We start from the raw sequence: 24,111 nt of genomic DNA, 5'->3' as shown, positions 1-24,111 counted from the left end.
CCCTGTTGCTGCTTCCCTGGGCTCTTTCCTACCTCTCTTCTGGCTCACCTCTGGGTTTATCACTGGAGCTTCCCCTGCTCCCCATGGCTACTTTCCTTTCCCAGTTTCTGGCCAGGATGTGTAGTCCAAAGCAGGATCCCAGGGCTTACTCTCTGCCTAGCCAATGCCCCTCCTCTCTAGAGAGTGACTGCCGAGCTCCTCCCTACGGCTCTTTTCCTACCACCAACTTTCTCTCTTTATAAGCCTATTCCAGCTCCTCCCCCAGCTAGGCTTCATCAGTCATTAGGCCTTATCAGTCCTTGGCTCTCCTGCAGATGCAGCCTGTAAGGTTAATTGGCCTATTTCACCTGTTCAGGTTTTGTATGGGGTAGACACCCCATCACAGGAAGGATGTGAGGAGGAAAGAGGAAATGAGAGCATCTTGGAGGATCAGGGAGAGGTTGCTAGGATATACTAGCAGGTTGTTTGGAGGGATACTCAGGTCATATTAGAAGGCTGAGAGAAGAGTCAGAAAACCTTCAGATGTTTTAGATAAGCATTTGACCTTTGCCTTATCAGGTTGGCCATTCATCAGAAGCTAGCAGGCAATACAATAATACTATATCTCTTCCACTGGCAGAACCCAACCTAGGGGCCATCCAAAACCAAAATGTCACACAACCTCCAGTAACCTCTTCTCTACTGGGGAGGCTGGCGCCAGCCAGCGTAGCTCAGAAAGTGAGTTGGCCACCTTACCTGGAAGATACACTGATTCAGCGCCACTCTTGGGGAGGATCCAGGAAGAATTCCTGTGGTGTCCCATCCCATAACTTAGCCATTCACTTGTAGTAGATTTCCCACAAAAAGGATGGTGATGGAAGTGCAACACTCTGCCATCCAGTGGGAGTCAATCTACTGCACCAATGGTACCAATTCAACTGTGCAACATGTCACTGACCACGAGACAGAAAGTTACATAAAATACAGCTTATATAGGTTTACAAGTTTTCTTGGCTCCTGCAATCTCACCAGTATCCCCAGTAGTGCACATAACAATACTAATTTGACTGAAAGACATGTTACTTTTAGCTATGAAATAAACAGACCCCTAGGAAGAAGACATTTCATCTTTGAAAACAGCTTGTCTGACTAACAAGCACAATTTGCCAACATGAAATAAAGCATTTGTGACTCAGGTAAGGCGTCTCAATTTTCCTTACCTTAGCAATGGTCTCATGCAGGTTGAACAAGGGATCCAGCTCTTCAGTTACTGTGTTATGTGCAGGAAAGAGAGCTTCAAAGAGAAAGCTTGGACTCTGTGGAAAAGGGAAGAGAAACCTCTTAGGACTCCAAACGATTTCCTTCATCAGACGCTTATTGGATTTCGTTTCAAGATTCAAAGGACTGCACATTGTTTTAAAGTTTGTGCTGATTATTAGAGTTCATCTTACTGATCTAAATGACTCATTCCAAGCTGCTGAAACAGACACTAAGAGCCTAGTTTTATAACTGTTTCTGGAAGGATGGTTGTCTTCATAATTATATTTCCCAATACAGTTGAGTCTTCTACCTAGAAGTAGAAGATCCACACTGATTTCATTGTAAGCTAGCTAGCAATTTGATATCTGAGGTGATCAATTATGTTTAGTGTTCAGAAGATATACACATATGATAATAAGGGATAGATAGATAGATAAGTAATTCCATACACATACACACAGATCATTAATTTTTATGTGATGTGCACTTCTTTTTGTACAATAAGCAAGGAGGAGGTCAGATTGCCCCTGTCAAAGGCTCACACGAGCCTAGCGCCTTATGGAGTGGATTTGCCTCAGACTTACAGAAAACAAATTAATGCTGAACTCAAGATAGCCACCTACATGTTAAACTCCTTAACATAAACAATATTCATTCACAGAGGTCCACAGCAAATACTAATCAAGGTATGGGGTCCTGACTGGCCAGGTTATTTGGCTTAGAGCAGAGAGATAGATCCTTCCTTTCCTCCCTCCCTCTCCTGGCTTTACCCAAATGTGTCCCCTAGCAGAAACAGACATCTCTTTTTATCTGGCCTGCTGGGCCTTGGTTGGCCTCCACCTGCTCCTGCCCATCTAGGTGCCAGAGGTCCAACTCTTGCTGGTTCTGCCAGCAGCTCATCATGGCAGGCCCCTCTAAGCCACCCCTGGAGAGGTAAACTTGCTCTTCTTCCCTTGCAGCAGGATACCTTCTTAGGGTGGGATGCACTAAGGCAGGGTGCACGAAGGCAGTGGAGCCTCTGGCAAGGGATAACAAATGCTGGGTACACCCCATCACAGCCCCTTTGTTGTCACAAGCAAGAATTGATATTTATGTGGCCACTCAGTCCATACTGTAATGTACTCCACATGGAATCTGAACACCATACGAAACTTACTCTCTCAGGAGAAGTTTGATTTAATTTTTTACAAAAACTGATCAGGATCTGGTTGGACTTAGAATTTTATGAAGCCAAGCCTGATTCTAAACTGGCTGGGGACCTGGATTAAGAGAGTTCAATGCATAAATATGAACGCTCAGAAAAAAAAAAAAAACTTTCTAAAAACAAGCATGTGAAATAAGTGCACAAAATAGTTAGGAAAAGAAATCTGCACCACTGTTTTATGTTTACAGTGAGCATAGTGTGTGCAGGGAGAGAAAGGAAGAGAGCTGTTAATCTTATTATTTGTACCGTCTCATTGGACTCTGTGTAATTTGAAGGGTTTCTTATGAATTCTCTGCAGAATGACTGTTATCCTATAATCCTTTATCTGACAAACCTCCCAGAATTTCTAGAATCCAGTTTCCAATTAAGGCAGGGCAATCTCAGAGCAGCTGTCTGTCTTCTTTCAGAGGCCACCCATCTTTCTCTGTGAAGGACACACAGTGCTCAGACATTAACAGCCACTCGTCAAGCGGGGCTAAGTAGAGAATGTATTATTAGTGAAATTAATTTATATTTAAGGTGCAAATAATGGCATCTTGGGGCAAGAACTGTGTCTTCATAGGGTTTTGCACAGCACCTAGTAAAATGTGGCCCCGATCCTCATTGGGTCCTCAGAGTGCTATTACAATACAAATAATACTACCATCAAGTAAGCTGAGTTTGCACCCTAGGATCAGAAATGCCTAAATCACTCTGCAGTACTGTGTTTACATCGCTATAAAATTAACAGTGGTGCATGTCTAAATTCTTTTGGGATTAAGTTGCAAGGAGGATCGAGTGCAGACTATGATATGGCTGAAGAAATCCTGAATTTGAGTTGACTGTCTTATCTATTCTGGCTTTTCTTTCCCAGCTGATTACTCTAAGGGTACGTCTATACTTACCCGCTGGTTCGGCGGCAAGCAATCGATCTTCTGGGATCAATTTATCCCGTCTTGTCTAGACGCGATAAATCAATCCCGGAAGTGCTCACCGTCGACGCCGGTAATCCTGCTCTGCGAGAGGAGTAGGCGGAGTCGACGGGGGAGCCTGCCTGCCGCGTGTGGACCCGCGGTAAGTACCTTTAAGTTCGAACTAAGATACTTAGACTTCAGCTATGTTATTCACGTAGCTGAAGTTGCGTATCTTAGTTCGTACTGGGGGCTTAGTGTGGACCAGCCCTAAAACAGACTTGTGGGCAATACCGACAGATATTACAGAACGTTCTTAGAGGCATTTCCTTTCTACCAGATGATGAACTGATGGATACCTATGCCTGTCAGACTAAGATCTTTGAAGTTTCTCCATCCAGACGTTTATTGACGTCCAATAGTCTCTGCCCATATCTGTCAGAAAAGACTCCTACCTAGTATGCACATATATTAAAGTTGTGCCTTTGGGAACTGTAAATCTGGCAACCACGTTTAATCATGTAGCCAGAACATTATTTCCAGTTAGAGATTGCATGCTGTGAAGTGGTGAAATAAAGCTTTGGTTAAAAAAAATGTTAACACTGCTCTGAACTTTAACTATTTTGTGCACTTTAACTGGACTGATGTGTAACGCCTGTAACGCACCCTCCAACCTTTTCCACTTGCTTCTGATACCTAGGAACATTCTCGGGAAGTGAGCTGAAGGGAGAGAAACTAGAGGCTTTGTTTTAGCTCATGAACAATTTATACCCATGGCTGAGCCTGCCTCTTTCATACAATGGGTTTTAGGTTTTATGAAGGACAAGCAGAAACGCTATTTTGGCAAAAGCTTTAGTTGGTTTTAATTCCAATGAAGTCTCATCCTTCCAAGTTAAAAAGCAAACAGCCCATAAAAGATATATTAATTATGCATCCACTGGTGGGTACCGTGGTATCTCTGTAATATACATATTGAGACATGGAAAGTCAATGGGAGCAGGGGGTGGGCAGGTAAAATTTGTCCCATCATTTGTAATTCTATAACACTTTGAAGTTTGGAGGAAAAACAGATATATCGATATATAGACATACAAAGGTATCAGTCAATGTTCCCCTTTCATCCTGGGGTGACTGTTTCTGATGGTTTCCCACTAGTCCCAAAACTTCCTTAAAAATAATATGATGGAATTAGCACACAGATTAACACAAAGATTTGGACATTGTATAATTTGTCATAGAAGTATCGGAATAATAAATGATGTAATACGTTGCTTGACGTTATTCTTCCCCTCAGAGAAATATCACTTTTTTTTGTAAGACCTCAGACAAGAATACACATGAAGTCATTTATTATAAAGATACAATACAGACATCAGGACTGATTCATAACACCTATTCATCTTTATTTTAAATGTTTATACAGGAATTGGCTCACAGAGCAAGACCACTTCAGTTATGGCGGGTAGTCTGTCTAACGCAGCAGCACTAATGCACTTAATTATTATCCACACAACTGCAATCAATCAATAAATAACTTAGAAACAATTACATTATTTTTCCTTATTCTTATGTAGCTTATTAAAAGTAACCGAAGGAAACAATTACAACATTAGATTTGCCATACTAGATATGACAATTGGTCCACCTAGTCCTGTACTCTACCTCTAGACTTGAGACTTGATGCATCATATGTAGCAGACACACACATATATCCCTCTGTAGTGAAGTTGTATTTGTGTATGCTGTTTGGGATGTCTTTCTCTTTTAGACACTGACCTCCGTATGAACTTCCTATGTATCCCCCTTTCCTGTATACAGGCACTTCCTTTCAGACCACCATAAGCTAGGCAGTGGGACTTATACATTCATAAACATGTTCCAGTTGTTACCTGTACTTGAATTGGCTGAATGTCTGTTCCCAGGAAGACACAATGCCCATTATCCCAATGAATGTATCGATTAGACCTAAGATATATGTAGGAGGAAAATTCCTTCCAACTTCTGCAGGCAAACAGCTAACTCCATGAATCACAAGGTTTATTTCTTAATCTCATTCTTGCCTTACATTTCTGCAAACATCAATTTGTGAATTGCTCAGTTCAGCATTTATACTCCAGAAAATCCACATTTTACTCTGCGCCGCTGCAAAAGTGTGGAGAATGCTCTGAAAGAGAAGATACCTTCTTTGTGTATATAACAAAGCAGCCTCTGAAAGAATCTGCAAATATCTATTACCAAATAGACCAAGATTGTCAAAAATAGAATCCTAGATTCTGGCTCCTAAGACACCTACGTAAGCGGCTTGATTTCCTGAAGTGCCGAGCACTCAATAGCACTCACTGAAGTTAATTGGAGCTTCTTTGTAGTCAGCAGTTTTGAAAATCAGGCCACTTGTCTAGGTGCCGACAGATAGCCAATTTTAGGCTCCTAGTTTTAAAAAAATCTTGTCCAAAGCTTTTATGCTAAAATCTATTTTGAGCAGAAATGCCCTTTTAACCCACAACAGTTTTTATATATATAAAGAATCAATTTATGTCATAAATAAAAGAGCTGTGTGCAGCATCCCAGTACTACATTCTAAACTATTTTAATTACTGTAGGGTTGACTTGTTAATCCTCCCACTGGTTATTCTGCATTGCTAGAACTTTAAGCAAAAGGTGCTGCACAATACACACCAGAAGTACTCTGAAGGTGCACAAAATGGCACCTGGCATATGGTGATCATCATCATTAGCCAACAAGGAAAGAGAATCAGTGCACATTCCTGTTTGATGCCACGAGAACTTTGATCAGCAGCCATCAATCAGAGCTCTTCTTCTTTCAAATGGAATTACACAAATATAATTTTCTGTCACATTACAGCTGATGCAGAACACCATATGACTTTATGATTGATGTAAGGGCTTCAAAAAAAAAATCATTGACATATGTCACAGCACTGGAAGCAGAACAGCTAGCTTTTGCAATATTTCTAAGGTGAAAAGTTAAAATAAGTGATGTGAGGGCAGAGATGGCAACACAGTACATTAATTATTACTCAGATTATTACCCTGGCCTTGCTCCTCTCCAACGACCTACAGGGCGGGATGTATTAGACTCCAACATTTGAAAAATATAAATGAATGGCAAATCCTTGTGTGTAGCCATGTCTTTAGGATCACACAGGTATGCGTCTTTACTCTGATCTGCTTGGTGAGGCTTTAAAAAGAAATCTTACACAATCACTGTGTTTTTACTGGGTTGGAGCACTTTAGCATGTGGGAAAATGCTGTGCATCTCTGCCATAGAGAAAGGCTGACAATTCCAAACCTTCCTAATGTTACATGCAGTGTAACATTAGGAAATCTAGTGGTTGCCATTAAAAAAATATCATTTGCCAATCGTACCAAAAAGGATGCTATCTGAAATACCTCACTGGCATCTGAAATATTTCCATCTGTAATAACAGGTATGTGTTGGGAAAGGTTAGTTTGTAATTAACTGTATTGTATAGAACTACTAGAAACCCAGGCATAGTCTGGCTCTATCCTTACATAAAAATAAGGTCAAGTATTATTGTCTTTCACATATTGCATTCACCATAGGAAGCAAAATGAATTTCCACAAGAACTGAAGCCCACTCTTTATCCCAAAGAGTACAGGCAAAGATTTCATCCCACAGGATGTTTCAGGAACACCACTCAGCATTTAATAGCCAGGGCAATGCTTTCCAGCAGTGAAAGGATGAATGAAGTGTTCCCATTTAGTCCTTCAGAAGGCTCACAAATGCATGTGGGATTTTTTTGCAGCAATTTGCTAAGCAAAGATGTTCACTGCTTTGGTAAACACGCAATAAGGGAAAGAGATGCTAACCTTACAGCACAGGAGTCTATCCATCCTTTATACCTCTCCCCCACACAACAGGAGTTCCAGCATCCTTTCAGATCCTGCTTTCTCCATGAAAAAAGCAAGACTCATCACATCAATGTACCTTCCGTTAATCCCCCCCCCCCCCCCCAGTCACGTGCTAGGACACAAAGCAGATAACTACATATGCCCTTCTGATCAGTCACTACTTCTGGCCCCACGCCAGTCCAGTCCTTCCCCACTGTGACTGGTCTCTGCCCTGCCGATTTGCTCGGCACCTTGACGAAGTGGGTAAGAAATTGTCAGCAGGAGGAAGCAGGTCGCATCAGGTATGATGGAAGTGGTAAATAACAAGGGGCAAACATAATGGTAATTGCTCCTTCAGAGACCCTGTTCTCTTGCCCTTCCTCCCAGCAGCAGGCTAGAAATTCACCCCGACCCCTGAACAGAATCCCCTAATATAACCACGAAACCAAGGAATTTGTTTCATAATGCCATATGTAACTGTGGAGTGATTTTCAAAATCATGGGCAGATAGACACCCAGCTCCCCTTGAAAGTTTAGCACCTAACTCCCATTTGTGCCTGTTGAAAATCTCCCCCTGGGTGCCTACAATGCATATATCCCTCATATATATGCCCTTTGTGACCCTCTGCTAAGATCTAGCTGATTACCCAAGTATTAATATGTGAACCTGAGTGGATTAAATACTTTTGATGCTCTGACAGTGGTTTAGAGTTCTCATAATACAGTTTTCATAACATATATAAAAGTACTACAAATAATCCCCAAAGTCCCCGTGTAATGCCTTTTGCTCCTCTTTGAATCGGTCTTCTTGAAAGGAAAAACTGACCAGCAAAAAACACCTTTATTTTGAACTTAGCTCCAGAGAGCATCCTTTTCCCCTCACCTTCCTTTCAGAATTATCAGTTATCCTTATATTCCGAGTACTCATTTAATGAAGCATTCTGTAAAATTAGAAAGACATTGATGTTCCACTTTTCAAACAATGGGTCACTTCAGATTAAACTTCGATTGAACATTCAACTTTCAATCTTGAAACAAATTGCCTCCTTTTCTTTTTAATTTGGACCCAATTTCCTGCTGCCCTCAGGTCTCTTGACAGTAATTAATTGATTTATGAATCAATTAAATGGGGATGGGAAATGCAAAAAAAACACCTTGCTTCCTTTCATTTATTTATGAGGGATATATGCATTGCAAGCTACTCTTTGTTTACTAGGCTCATTTTCTTGACTAATCCCATCCTTTCCCAATTAATAAGCTATACAGAATGGTTCCCTTTCATTTTCTGGGCACTACATTTGCAATCCCTTGTGTACTTAGTTACACTGCTCTTTCTATTTAGATTGAACCTTTCATCCAACACACTTTAAACATTAATTAAACCTCACAGCATCTTTGGGTATTGAGTTTAAAATGGGGCAAGTATCATTCCATGTTTTAGAGAGCCACAGTTGTTGCCATTAAAAATCAGCATTTACCACACAGTGCATTTCCCCTCTACTTAGAATAGCAGGGCTGGCCTTACCATGAGGCGAACTGAGGCGGCCGCCTCAGGTGCCTCTGTGTGTGTGTGTGTGTGTGTGTGTGTGTGTGTGTGTGTGTGTGTGTGTGTGTGTGTGTGTGTGTGTGTGTGTGTGTGTGTGTGTGTGTGGCCACTACGACCCAGAGTGTAGAAAATTGTGTCTGCTGCTGGTGCCTATGTATTCTCTCTGCTCTAGATGCACAGAGATGGTGGAGTGCTGTGCTGGAGAAAGGAGGGCACAAGAGACTTAACAGGCAGGCAGGAGAAAAGGTGAGAGGGAATAACAGAAAGCAGCACGAGCTGCAGGGAGAGACAGGAGGAGCAGTAGAGCAACCAGCTTTTCTGCCGCCCTAGGTGGCGGAAGGTCCCGCCCCGAAATGCCGCCCCCCACAGAGGCAGCGGAAGGTCCCGCCGCTGAAATACCGCCGCGGCCGCTGCTCCCCAAATTGTAGCGCCCTAGGCGACCGCCTAGATTGCCTAATAGGTTGCACCAGCCCTGAGGAGGAGGAGCCTCTTATGTACCTCTCTAGCACCCACAGGAGCCTGGACTGATTAACACCAGCTTCTCAGGGAGCTTCCTGTTTCCTGCTGCTTCCCTGAACCCACTTGAGGAGAACAGGGAGTCAACTGAAGTAGTAAGAGCTAGTTAGGCCCTTAAGACGCTGATATCTTCCCTCACTCAGGCCCTGCTACCAGCCTGCTTATTTGTCCCCTTCAATTGAGTGTTGAGAGCCACTATAGCTGGCACAGAACAGCAGTCATGAGTGAAAGAAGAAAACGCCCCTCTGGGGCAGCATTCAGAAAAAGAAAGCAAGCAAAGGAAGCTTTTCTATCTAAGCAGGAAGGAGCTCTCCTGAGATACATAGACACAAATGTTCACGGTGAACCTTCCAGCCCCAGTGAGGATGTGAGTGGTGAGGAGATGCCTGATATTCCACTTAGTCAGAGTGCAGGTGACCTGGCAGCTACTGCAGCATCCATATCTCCATCTCAAATGGATGTAACCATGCACATTCCTGAAGAAAAGTGTAGATCAGAGAAGAGTGTGGTGGAGGCACAAGAAACAGCTGCTGCTGAGTTTAGTTCCTTAAGATGATCCAGGACTGAGGACCCACTTGAGCAGTAGCCTGAGGGACTTCCTTGTACTGCATGGGCCACAGCAAGTACAAAACTTCATGTTCCCCAAAGACAATGAAAATAGAAGTTTCCATCCAACACATTACTGGCGTGAAATCCCCAATAGTGACTAAGTGGAGAGGCCATCGCTATGCACTCAAAAACCCAGAATGCTGCATACTGTTTTTGTTGCAAACTCTCCCAGTCTAATGTTTCAGCCACATTGGGTTCTACAGGAAGAAAGGACTGGAAAAATCTGGCTAGAAATCTGGCATGCCATGAGAAGGCAGCAAATCACTAGAGAGCATTCCATAGGTGGAAAGAGCTTGAGATGAGACGAAGGTTAAATTACATAGATGATCAGCATCAAGAGAAGCTTGCATCAGAGTCTCTTTACTGGCAAAATGTTCTGAAAAGGCTCATTGCCATTGTGAGAATGCGTGCTACCCAAAACCTAGCACTGCGTGGCACTTCAGATCAGCTGTATGTGCCAAACAATGGAAACTTTCTTACAATTGTGGAGCTGATGGCTGAGTTTGATGCTGTATTCCAGGAGCATCTAAGAAGAGTCACCACCCAAGAAATGTACACACACCACTACCTTTGGAAAACAATTCAAAATGAGATCATACAGTTACTGGCAACAAAAGTCAAACAGACGATTGTGGCAGATCTGAAGTCAGCAAGATATTACTCTGTTATTCTGGACTGCACACCTGACATCAGCCATATGGAACAAATCACTTTAATGGTGCGTTTTGTAACAACAACAGAACCTAGTGAAAATGTCCCTGCAATGGTGACTGTCAGAGAGCATTTTCTAGAATTTATTGACATTGATGATAGTACAGGAGCTGGTATGACAAATGTGCTTCTTAAAAAGCTGGAAGATACGGGAATTGCAATAGCTGACATGAGAAGTCAGGGCTATGATAATGGGTGCCAACATGAGAGGAAAGAACAGAGGAGTGCAGAGACGGATCCGAGAGTTAAACCCTCGAGCTTTTTTTGTCCCGTGCAGTTCTCATTCATTGAATTTGGTGGTCAGTGATGCAGCATCAGCTTCTAGTGAGGCTGCTGAATTTTTTAATGTAATTCAAAGCATCTATGTATTTTTCTCTGCATCAACTCATCGATGGCAAATTTTGAAGCAACATCTGGGAACATCCTCTCTGACACTGAAACCACTGAGTACCACACGATGGGAACGTCATGTGAAGGCGATAAAGCCTATCAAACACCAAATTGGGAAGATAGATGATGCCATAGTTGCCATTATGGAGGATAATGCTATGACAGGAACTGTTCGTGGGAGAACTGTGGCAGAGGGAAATGGAATCACCAGAAACATACATAACTTCAAATTTCTGTGTGGCTTAGTGTTGTGGCATGACATACTATTTGAAATAAATGTTGTAAGCAAGAGACTCCAAGGTGTTGACCTTGATATTTCTGGAGCAATGGAACAACTGGACAAAGCAAAGTCATACCTACAGTCTTACTGGTCAGATGAGGGATTTCAAAACGTTCTGAAGAGTGCACAGAAGTTGGCAGAGGAACTTCATACTGAAGCTATTTTCCCACCCATTCAAGAATACAAGAGTCACTGAAGAAGAAGACGACATTTTGATTACGAGGCACGGGATAATCCCATAAGAGACCCCAAACAACAATTCAAAGTTGAATTATTTAACCAGGTGCTAGATTGTGCAATACAATCAGTTGAAGAACGTTTCATGCAGCTCAAGGAACACAGGAGTATATTTGGGATATTGTATGATATTCCAAAACTCCTCACTATACCTGAAGAAGACCTACACCAGCAATGCAGGGCACTAGAGACAGTGCTGACACACGATGACATGCGCAATATTGATGCGAGTGATTTAGGTGATGAACTGAAAGCCCTTTCAAGATACATTTCAGCAGGTTCAACTCCAAAGGCTGCTCTGGAATATATGTGCACAAGTAAGATGACCACCCTCTTTCCAAATGCTTTTGTTGCTCTGCGCATACTTCTAACACTTCCTGTAACAGTTGCCAGTGGAGAACACAGCTTCTCCAAGCTGAAGTTAATAAAAACACATCTACGCTCCACAATGACACAGGAGAGGCTGGTTGGTCTTGCAACCATCTCAATAGAGCATGAGCTGGCCCCGACTGTGGACCTTCAGGAAGCAGTTCAAATCTTTGCAACCAAGAAGGCACAGAAAGCACCACTTTGATTATTCAAACAGATAAAAATGCCAGTGTTTACTATGCAGACAAGAAAAGTTAACTTTCAAATGCCTGAACAGCAAATGTAAGTGTTACTTAAAATTTTTGAACAAGACATTTTAAGTTGTTAGTTCTCCTTTATTGGGGTAGGTAGCAGAGCAGTACCAGGAGAGGAGTAGAATAGGAAGAAGACAGAATTGAGACCTTTCAAAGTTTTGGCCCAAGCAAAGGGGTATGGGGACATCATTTGAGCTCCCCGTCTCAGGTGCCAAAACGTTGTGGGCTGGCCCTGTAGAATAGAAAATAGCTGCGGTATCTTCATCAAATAATTTTCTTTATGCCTGTTAGAAATTAAGAACATAAGAACGTAAAAAAAAACAACCACCAATGGATTTTCATGGATTGCTTTTGAACATAAGAATGGCCATACCTGGTCAGACCAAAGGTCCATCTAGCCCAGTATCCTGTCTGCTGACAGTGATCAGCATGGAGAGTGCTGGCATCTAAGAATTAGCTAGATTCCGGTTTTCTTCACTAATGCTCCTTAGAAACTATCAATCATTTTGTTAAAGAACTCTAAACAGGAGTTGGGCCATTCTTTATTCTACCACCTCCAATTGTGCACTCCCACAACTTTTTCCTGATCACATCATTCCCCAAATCATGGAACTGACCCATTTGATGGAGCTCTCCCTCTCTCGAGACAAAGAATGTCACTACAGTAGCTAGTGCCAGAGGGAGACAGAGAGAAACACAAAGCACTTGTGTCCTTTCCAAAAAGCTAAATATGGTGTCTTCACAGTGCTTCCAATCCGTGTACCAGAGAGTTCAGGATCTGAATGAAGATGCCCCTGCAAGATAGCTCATTGTACTGCCACAGGGACAGTCTCACGGTTTGAGTTTCCATGCCCACTCAATCTTTAGCCTTTGTTAATATTGCCAACAAAGGTGCCAGCTACTGCAATTTTCTCGAGTTTTGGTTTTGGCGTGATATGGACACTTAGCCACCAAAAATTCAAATAAGACCTTATTTCACATCAGCAACTACACAGCGAATACCTAGAAATGACTTTCAGTCTCTGCCAAGCCAGGCTGTATTCAACAAGGGATTTAGAGGTGAATGTTCCTGGGTCCAAATTACTAATCTCCTAAACCATACAGTCCCATAACTTTACTATTTCCAAGTGACAACAGTGCATATTTTTATAGATGTATTTGCAGGACCCCAAGAACGGGGACGGGGAGACATCATGTAACCTCCTTCCTCTGTGCATCTTTGCAGGATATCATTAGCGAGTGTGTGTGTGTGTGTGTGTGTGTGTGTGTCATCATGTGTATATAAATACACACACACGCACGCATAAACACGCTAATTGCATTGGCTGAACTTTTGTTGACCAATGCTATCCCACAATCCCATAGGCCTGTGCGTCCCAGCCCTTCCATCTCCAATCTTTCCACTGGATTCACAGGAACCGGAAGCAACCTCCTGGTTCAAATACAGCTGTGCAGCATTTAACCCTTCATTTCCACGGGGACTCCTCAACTGGAAACACAGGCTATGTCCACACTACAGCTTATGTCAGTATAAGTTATGTCGCTTGAGGGTGTGAATAAGTCACCCCCCCAAGCGACATAAGCTACACTGATCTAAGCACCAGTGTGGACACCACTATATCGGCGGGAGAGCTTCTCCTGTTGGCTTAGAGCATCTGCACTAGCAGCGCTACAGTGACCAGCTGCATTAGTGCAACTGTGCTGCTGTAAGCTCTGTAGTGTAACCGTAGCCACAGCTAACCCTATTGTGTGTTAGCTGTGGCCAGCATTAAGAAAAACATCAGTTGTGCTACTAAACTGGCCAGAGGAACACAACTGGATTCTGGTAAAACTGGAGTGAGCAGAGAAAGATATTTGACTTCAGTGAGAGTACAAGAAATAAGTTGGTGTCCAAAAGAATCTCGGCGAGGCTGGTGGTGCTGGGGATCCAGCAGACCTCAATTCAATGCCAGGAGTGAGTCAAGCAGCTTAAGACTGACTACTGCAAAGCCAGCGATGACAACCAAACCTCAGGGAACTCCCCTTCCTCTGCCTTTTCTACCATAAATTTGATCGGGTGCCAGGAACGGCACAAAGCACAGAACCCACAGTGCTGCATGACAATCTGCTGCTCAGGGATGGCACACTTAGAACCCCACCATCAGAGGCACCGCCAGAGGAGAGCCTGCAACCGCTGGATCAAGTGGATGAAGTAACCCTGGTGCTGACTCCAGTCCCAGATCAGGCTATGCCACCAAAGCAGCTACAGCACCTCCTGGATTCATATTCAGAGGACCTGTTTGGGGATTGTAACGCTTTGGGAATTGACCCAGACCAGTCAGGAATTTTGTCAGTGCCTGCCCTGTAGCCCTGCGTGCCTCTGTACTGTGCAGCATTGGCTCAGAGACCTGACAACAGCAGCCTGCTCACAGCACAATGATCTCACTCTGGCTTCCAGCAGCCCGGTTACTCCCTGCACGGTTGCCCCCAACAACTCTTCTGGTCCTAAATCTCCCCAAAACCATCTGCCCTGCAGGGTCTCATCCCTCTTGCTGGAAGCTGACAGAAGTTATCAAGTTCGCTGCCTCCAAAAACAGACGGTGCATACATAACCCTGTTCTGTTTGTTAAAGACTCAGACCTACTCAGAGGTGAAAGTAAGCCGGTATGGTCCGGTACGGCCTACCAGCAAGAGCCAGTACGCCGTGCCGGACCGCACCGGCTTTCGCGGCGGGGATTTAAAGGGCTCAGAGCTCCCCGCCACAGCGGGAAGCACAGACCCTTTGAATCCCGGCCCCAGCCCGGCAAGGCTTGGGGCTCCCCGCAACCACGAGAGCTCCGGGCCCTTTAAATCCACGCCCGAGCCCGGCTGCTGGGCCAGCCTCTTCCGGTTGAGGCCATGTCCCCTCAGGACTCCGGCAGTACCAGTAAGTCCTGTAAGTTACTTTCACCCCTGGACCTACTCCAATATAACATCACTGAGAGGGTTTGTAGTAAAACTAAGAATACATTTAGTAACAGAGAACACAAATTTAAGTGATTTCAAGCAAGAATGAAAGAGATATGAAAGCGTTACCCACAAAAGCAAAACAACATGCTTTCTAGTGTCTAAAACTAAATTCTAGCAAGATCAATTTCTTACTCATGCCAACTTGTTAGCATTCGCCAACCCCCACAGAATCAAATTGCTGGTTCTTTTGTTCCCTCAGAAGATGGATACACTAAAGTCTTTCAGCAGTTCCTTATATCTCCAAAGTTCATCTTTGTTTTCAAAGTCCGGACGCCCTCCTGGGGGCTCAGCATTTCTGTGTCCAGCATGGAGCTGATATGTTAATTTTCAGTCTCCTGTGGTTTACAATGCAATGATCTTCCAACAATCTCCAGTGCAAATGAGTAGCCCATTGTCTCACTCCATGGTCACAGCTGGCTCAGTTTGCAATTGAGCTGGAAGAGTTGTTTGCCTTTCCCCTTGTCTGGATAAACCTGCTTTGCCTCCCTTGTCTGTTTATAGTCTCAAATCATAATATCAGAGAGTATCCATCATTTCATCTAAAGCATTGTGATGTACATTTCACAGTGACATTAATGACCAGTGTGTTGTTCCTTTTCAAATGATATATTACAGGACACCTTTTAAATAAATATCTTAACAACAGAGTGTGAGGTTAGGGTGACCAGACAGCAAGTGTGAAAAATCGGGATAGGGGGTGAGAGGGTAACAGGAGCTTATATAAGAAAAAGACCCCAAAATCGGGACTGTCCCTATAAAATCGGGACATCTGGTCACCCTATGTGAGGTATATTGAGCTGGTCAGTCCAGCTGAGTTTTACTGTTACATACCAAAGAGCCCATTGCCATCTGGCACTGGACCACTCTTAGGATCACAGGAAGGGCTGAGCGGACAGCCCACAGCTGAACCAGCAGAAGTAGTCGTTTTGGAGCCTGGTATGTTTGGTCTGCCATATTTTCAGTTACTAATAGTACGAATGGGAGGGATTTCCAGGTTATGTCCAATTAAAGTATTGTTACAAGCTATGGGCTGTAGTGTGCTTCTGTTGAGCTCAGAAGCCATGCGATTTCTCTAGCAAACCCCCCTTTCTCTTCCCCAGCACCACGTGGGGTTCAAAATGGATACTGAGAATGGGAGAGAGAGTTAAACAAGCATGAAATGTTTACTAGATACTTGCTAGTTGTTAGAATGATGGGTTGGTGGGTATTCTATTTGTGAACCTTACATTTCTTTCCCTGCTAGTACTGTGCTGCCTAGAAATCAGTCATGCTGGAAAGCTGAACTCTTCTGAGCTATCTGTATTGTCAGCCCAAATGGTATAGAGGATGTATTTAGTATTGTGAGTCCAAGCAGTATTCAGTCTGTGGTGCCTATATTATGAGCCCACCTGGTAGCAGGGGATGCATTTAGTCCTAGGTTGCTAGTCATTTGTTGTTTTTTATGCCCACTACCTTTGGATAAACCACAGTCCTGGTTGCCTCACAAACCTTCACTGACACAACCCCCTCAGCTGACTTGCCAACACCACATTTGTTAGCCGTGAACCCATAGTGGTCTGGCATAGCCAGCTTCCAGATGGCTATAGCAACCCACTTCTGGACTAGCTTGGACTCCCTCGTGTGTGTGTCCTGATGCTGTAGGGTTGGGGCAAGCTGATCACACAGAACAGCTACTTCTTCATGTGAAGGTTCTGGAGCCACTTCTGGTCATTTCAGGTCCACATGACAATATGATCCCACCAGTCAGTGCTTGTGGGCCTACTCCAGAAGGGACAGTCTACATATGGGGTGTCTGCAGTTATGACAATGGACAGAGGAACATCAGCCTGTTCACAGATGCCTTGTCTGTACCCTCCTCCTTCCCCCTGAGAAGTGCCTTTGTAGGACAAATACTGATGTCGAAATGTCCACCAATATCTCAGAGATGATCTGCCTGCATCTTAAAACAGCAGCAAAAGGGCAAGCTGTTCTTCCATCGGCACTGGATCCAGGTTGCAGGCTCCACATGCAGGGAGTGCGCAGACCCACTGGATGTCTTGGTGGGCTAAGAGCACTTCTGCTCAAGTGCTTTGGGATGGACAGAAACATTCTCCCACAATATACCCTGAACCAAGCCCTAGAGCAATACAGCTAGCAAGGGCACTAAGGAGCCTAGGATATGCCACTCCCCAGGGGTGTGTCCAGGAATAAAATTTGACTGCTTTTGGAGAGGCACGCTCTCACCTCATCCCACCCCACAACTGGGGAAGCTCTCCCCACCCAGCATGGCCCCAGGGCCAGAGGAGCTTGTTCTCCCCCTGTGGCCAGAGGAACTGTCAGCTCCTGCCATGGCCCCAGGGCCAGAGGAGTTCTCTGCCCCTGTCAATTACTGGGGGGGCCATGATGCTGCTTGCCCCCCTCTTGTGCATGCCCCTGCCCCCCACCCCCCTCCAGCCACTCATAACTGCATAATGCAGCATGGATGCACTGTTGCTGGGTGTGATGCTCACATAGCAATGCAATATGAACACTCAACGGGTCTACAGGTCTCACAGATCCAGCCTTACTTTCCAGTACAAATGTACCCATTTTGGCAGGCTCTGCAAGGAAGTCTGGAGAGAGGAACACCCCCCAGCCACACACACCCTTATCCAGATACAATTAGACTGAGTGGTGCAGATGGAAGCACTAGTCTAGTGCTTCCATCAGTGCTAAGTTCTCCAAAACAAATAGCGAGGGACAGGTAAAGATGGGATCATATCTATGCTCTTTTCACCAACACAAACCAGAGAAAGGGTGTCAGACCTTTGTGGAGGCAGTTGCTATGCTGGGACCAAGAACTAATCTGTTGTCTGTTCATACAAAGAATCTGTCTGTTTTGTCCGGTTGGCCTTTTTGTAATACGATAGCAAGGAGTTTAGAGTTGCATCAAGCTGGGGGAATACACACACACAATTTCTGGACATTGAAATTAAGCAAGCAAAAATTCCCATGATCTCTCAAAACAGAAAATGTGTAATTGGGCAATTGAATCCACCTGTACAGTATGAAGCACAAAGTTGTGCCAGTGCCCAAAACTTATTACCCAATAGCAGATGCTGACAACTGATTGGCTTCATCTGTATTCAGGACCAATGCCAAAGTCTGTCATAGCATGAAGGAGAAAGACACATAAGAAGAAAAGATAAAGGGAGAGCAGTGAACAGAACAAAAATACTTCTGAAATCTGCACTGCAGGCTCTCTCACTAATTCCTTCTTCCCACTTATCCCAAGTCAAGCAACTGGCACATGGTGCTTTGGCAGCAAACATACAATTGTATGCTTCTGTCAAATAGGTGTTTCATCTCCTATCAGCAAGAGTGCCAGCTTTTTCAGTCTTTCTTTCTTTCTTTTTTTTTCGGGGGTGAGGGGGAGGAGGGAAAGGACTCGCTTGGAGAAGCTTCAGAGAAAGCAGCTCATAAGCTAATACTTTTAGTTCATTTATCAACCTTCTGGCCATTTTTTTTTTTTAAATGAAAGGGTATATGATCTGGGAAGCTTTCCAACTACATCTATAAAAAAGTGGAGCATGCAACACTAATTATACCAAGGACCAAATCCTGTTCTCAAATGCTTGGGCCAAGTTAACGTGTAGTGTAATTCCCTCAATATCAATGAATGTATGACATGCAGGTATCCAAGGGCAGAAGTTCCTAAGGAAAGGATTTGGGCACCCTCACCAGCAGAAGTTACATACATTCTAGTTACACAATGGATTTAGGGAAAGTTAGAACCTGTTTTTTTGACAGCAGACCACAGCTGATTTCTCCCAATCCAGTAAATGGACTGTGACATCTAGTATGTTTACGTAGAACATATTCAAAAGGAAATGTGTAAAGTGAAGTAAATGTTGCTTAGCATATGGAAGCTGCCAGCACAAAAATTATTTAACAACAAAAAAAGCAAAGTTTTGTCATTGGCTGTGACATAACACAGTGCAAAGGAGCCAAAAATATCATTGCAAGCAGTTTTGCCTTCTGTGAGAGAATGAACACAGCCAGAGACGGAACTTCAGCCAAGAGGCGTTTCTTTTATAATTTCCCTATTTTGTTCGGCACTAAAGAACTTCCAGTAAACAACAAAAACAAATCTATTGCTTGTTAACTTTGTGTTAAGGATATGCACTGACCTCATGAAATCACCAAAAGCAACTGCACACGATGGAAGACATTAATAATGCCTGCCCACTCAGAACAGACAGAGAATACAAGGCACAGAACTGAAGTCACTGCTGTGCAATTTGGTTTACTGTTAAGCTGAAATGTAGCCAGACAAGCTCAAACCAACAATCATCAGAGAACAGAAGAATGCAAGCAGTCTACATTTGTTTTCTTTAATTTTTTCTTCTTCGCAGTTAGACGCAAACTGAAATGATCGCTGACAGAACCATAAATTCAGAGACTGCCAGACACAGAATGTGGTTTTTGAGCTAGTAGGATGCCTGCCTAGCTTTGTTCCTGTCAAGGACCTTGCTACCTTATTTTACTCCCTGCTACTTGACTGCAACACTGAGGGTACAGTGGGTATAATAAGTGGTAGTGATGGCCCCAAGCCTGAAGTTTGCAACCAGACTGAAACGTCTCCAAAGTCCCTGGAGCTTAGGAATCAATGTTCCAACTCAGAGCTATCACATGATAGTGGTGAAGAAAATGTGATAAACGTCTATAAAATCATGAACCGTCTAGAAAAAAAGTGTTATTTACCCTTTCCCACAATACAAAAACAAGGGGTCACACAATGAAATTAATAGGCAGCAGGGATAATACAAACAAGAAAAAGTACTTTTCCATACAATGCACTATTAACCTGTGGAACTCATTGCCATAGGATGTTGTGATAGCCAAAATTATAACTGGATTCAAACAAGAACTAGATAAGTTCATGGAGGATAGGTCCATCAATGGCTATTAACTAAGATGGTCAGGGATGCAATCCCATGAGGCAAACCTAAATCTCTGACTGCCAGCAGCCAAGAGAGGAAGATGGGGTGGATCTCTCTAAATTTGCCCTGTTTTGTAAACACCCCTGAAGCACTGGTATTGGCCATTGTCAGAGACAGGATACTGGGCTAAATGAACCATTGATCTTACCCAGTATGGCAGTTTTTAATAATGTAGTTGGGTATATTCTTGCTCAGTGGCATCTAAGCATACCAAAATGCATTGATACGTTGTGGGCAATGGCTATTTACCACGGTCAGTCTTAGATAAATAAATAGTTTTACCTCAGTATTTGCACTCATACTTAATATTGGGAATACTTTGTTATCTGAGGCAATTGGCAAGCTTTTAAGCATGAGCACTTTACATATACATATCCTATATACATATCCTGTATGTACATTTAAACCCATGACAGATCTATAGCTCTCATTACCCATCTGATTTGTACCTTTGTGTGGTATTTTATACATTTATATGTTATTCAGACTTGCTATTAGCAAACCCAAGGAACTCAAATATTTGTGAACATTAAAATAATGCTCATGCAGAAATTGTGACGTGCCTGCAGGATCATACTTAGATATATCCATAGTGTGATGGGGCAAGGCCAGATGGCTACAGTAAGTACAGTGAGGAACAGGTATGTTAGCCCCAGGCTAAACAAATCCTTGGTACCATGGTAACCAAATGGCAGTTGATCCAGGTTAATCAAGACACCTGGGGCCAATTGAGATCCTTCTAGAAGGCAGGAGAGACAGCTAGATTGATTGGGACACCTGAAGCCCGATAAAATCGGGACCGTCCCGATATTTAGATGTTTGTTGTTGTTGTTTTTTTCCCCCTCCGCCGGCAGCACTCGGCTGTTCTCGGCTTTTTTTTTTTTTTTTCCTCCCCCCCTCTCCTCTGACTGCCAGCAGCACTCAGCTGTTCTCGGTTGGTTTCCCCCCCCCCTCCTGAAAACCAGAGGCTGAAGGTATGCATAGCTAAGGGAGGGTGCATAATCTCCTCTGACTGCCCGCAGCACTCGACTGTTCTCGGCTTTCCCTCCCCTCTCCCCCCGACTGCTGGCAGCAGTGGGCCACAGTAGGGAATTGGGAGAGGGAGCTGTTTGTGTCGTTACACCGGCAGCACTCGGTTTTTGGTTTTTTTTGCTCCGCTGGTGACCCCCCCCCTTGTGTCCCGATATTTTCTTCCTGTCATCTGGTCACCCTAGGTGCAAGGAAGGAGGCCCTGAGGTAATTGTGAAGAAGATAGATATTGAGTGAGGGCTGCTGTGGGGAAGTGGCCCAAATTGTACATGTCCTATTTCCAAAAAGTCAGCTTCCATAGCTGCTAATTTTAGGGTCCCTGGGCTGGAGCCTGGAGTAGAGGGTGGGCCCGGGCTCCCCCCTCCCTTCCCTGATTAATCACTGATACTGGGAGACAACAGAGACTGTGCGAGGGAGGGTTGCTTCTCCTCACCTCTCTTGCTGGCTTATGATGAAAATGGCTCAGTAGACTGTGACCCTTGCCTCTAGAGAGAGAAGGGCTATGTGGAGGGTCACAGTGAGCCTCTGAGGCTAGCAAAATCCATCAGGAAACGCAGGACCCACAGAGTCAAGGACAGAACTTTGTCACAATAGGCACCAACTTTGTGGGTTCTCTGGGACTCAAGCACCCACAAGCCGCCAGTAGGTGGTAGGAGCATGCACATGGCGCACAGTGAAACCGGAAGGTGGAAAGCACCCACTGGCAAAAACAAAAGTTAGCACTTGTGGCTATATGTACTGAATCCTGGCAGCAATGCAGTTGACAGATACATGTGTTAGGAAGCAGAATGCTTTTATTTCATGAGTTGATGTATAAGACTTCCAGTTTTTATCTTTAGCACTTAGTGTAAGGTATTGAATTCACTGCACTGCAGAATGAGATCCTCCTTTTATCCATAAGCCAGATAGTGTGTGGGTGGGACTGTCACCATGCTGCAATACCAACTGGCTTCAGTTTTTGCTAAGAACAATAAATATCTGTGTGGGTGAGAGGATGATTTATTCCTTGTGTCAACCATTTCTTGGCTTTTTAAAGTGGGGAGGAAGGAGGGAAATGTTAAATATGTGAAATTCCAGTTCTTCTCTTGTAAGTATATTATGAACTTTTAACTTGCCCAAAATTCACTAGAGGTCTTATACACATGAAGCTACAGATTTAATCAACTTATCAAAACAAAAGTTTAAAAAATATATATATATTTTAACCAAAATTTTGTAGCTGAAAATAAAACCTCTCTTTATAGTTTACTTCTAACAAGCAATGTGTTTAATAGATTTTGGCATTTAAACGCATAGTTCCACACAAAAATCTTTTCAGATCTGCACAAATGTTAGCGAGTTCTGCATTTAGTTCCAATGAATCTAAATAAATTTGACTGGCATATGGAAGTTTACGTATTCCTGTGATATTTAGATTAGCCTTTAATAACCTAAGTAGAGAACAAAATGCTCTGTACAAATATTTGGAAGATGATGGGTATGCTGATGAGGTAAAGCTGCGAATAAACAATCTTTCATCGTTCTTCTAATATTACCATTCCTGGCTGTTGCTGGGGATGTTTTTAACATACAGAACATGCTGGAAAAGGAAACATCTTAATACAAAGCCTATGGTTGCATACAATGATCTGATGGCGTTTAACATGGAATATACTCAGACCCACTGGCATCTGTCAATTTTGCAAAATACGTTGGGTCAAATTCACCTCTGGTCTAATTTTATTGGAGGGATCCATTTGTCCTTTTGCCTGGAAAGTGAGTATCGTGATCCTTCTTCCATTACAGCAGGGGTCCCCAACCCGGTGCCCGTGGGCGCCATGGCGCCCGCCGGGGCGTCTAAGTGTGCCCGCGAACTGGCTGGCGGACGAGCATCCGCCGAAATGCCGCCGATTTTTGTCCGCCGCCACGGTTCTCCGTGGCTCGTTGTCTGGTGCCCGCCAGATGAAAAAGGTTGGGGACCACTGCATTACAGTGAGGGCTATGAAAGAATCCTCATCTCTGAGACTGAGGTTTCTACTCAGATTAGCAGAAGGACTGGATTTTAGGGATGCTACCGAGTTGGGTTTCAAGGATGATCTTGGGTTCTTTGGGCCTCTTCACTAACATCTTACCTTTCGGTCTACTATCTCACTCTCTCTCTCTTTACATGCTACCTGCTTAATGATCTCACTGACTCCTTGCTAATAATATTCATACAACAGGAAAATAAGGAATAGAGAAGGCTCCTATCTGTGACCCGGAGATGAGATCCAATGCAGTGTTGGTAGGAACTTGTAAAACAATAGTACGGTACATTCTGGAGTAATCCCCCAAAAGACAACCATTGAGAGCCAGAGTCTGAATTGAGAAGTGTCAGGAATTGGCTCACAGCTGCATAAGCTCTGACAGAGAAGGGATGCCCCTTGGAATCATCAGAATAAGAGGGGTGGTAACTGGCAATTTACAATAGGTCACAGAGAAGGAGGGAGTTTTGAGCTGGAACTGGGAAGCCAAAAAGGAACAATCTTCTGCACATCCCCAAATATACTTCCATCTCCTACATTGTTTAATTCATGTATGTTTGCTAATATTTAGTTCTACACCTATATTTCTGATTTGTGTTTTCCATTTGTTTCATGGTTATGCTAAATGCAGTGGGATTTGCACCTATGCAGTCTAAACTGCAATTAAGTCCAATGTATCCATTCTTCTTCAGAAGCATTTTTGCTTCAGCACCAGAATTCTTGCTGGAAAAACAAAGCCAAGAGATGAGAGGAGGAAAGGCATTCAGCTCTCTAAGGGTCCAATCAATCATCCATTAAAGTTAATGGGAAGACTCTTATCAACTACACTGGATTGGTGATCAGGCCCTAAATTACGGACTCAATTTCAAGCACAAACTGCATAAAAAGAAACAGTTTGGGATGTCATCACAGGTCATCTCTGTTTAGGAAAACTCCAGAATTTACACTGGGCCAAACAGAAGGAAGACACAAGATGCACATTTCCAGAGATTAAAGCAAAATAAATGGGCT

At 43.6% G+C, this 24,111-nt stretch overlaps 1 protein-coding gene across 1 annotated transcript in view; it reads right to left on the bottom strand.

Moving 5' to 3' along the window:
* NAALADL2 (N-acetylated alpha-linked acidic dipeptidase like 2) overlaps window positions 1–24,111 on the bottom strand; it is a 550,593-nt gene that overhangs the window by 132,165 nt on the left and 394,317 nt on the right. The window contains exon 10 of the mRNA XM_065411094.1: window positions 1,200–1,295. Coding sequence (XP_065267166.1) covers window positions 1,200–1,295 — 96 coding nt within the window. The remainder of the gene's footprint in view (window positions 1–1,199; window positions 1,296–24,111) is intronic.

Source organism: Emys orbicularis, chromosome 9, assembly GCF_028017835.1.
Source record: "Emys orbicularis isolate rEmyOrb1 chromosome 9, rEmyOrb1.hap1, whole genome shotgun sequence".
NCBI classification, from domain to species: Eukaryota; Metazoa; Chordata; order Testudines; family Emydidae; genus Emys; species Emys orbicularis.
This window is presented reverse-complemented; position numbering and strand designations above follow the sequence as displayed.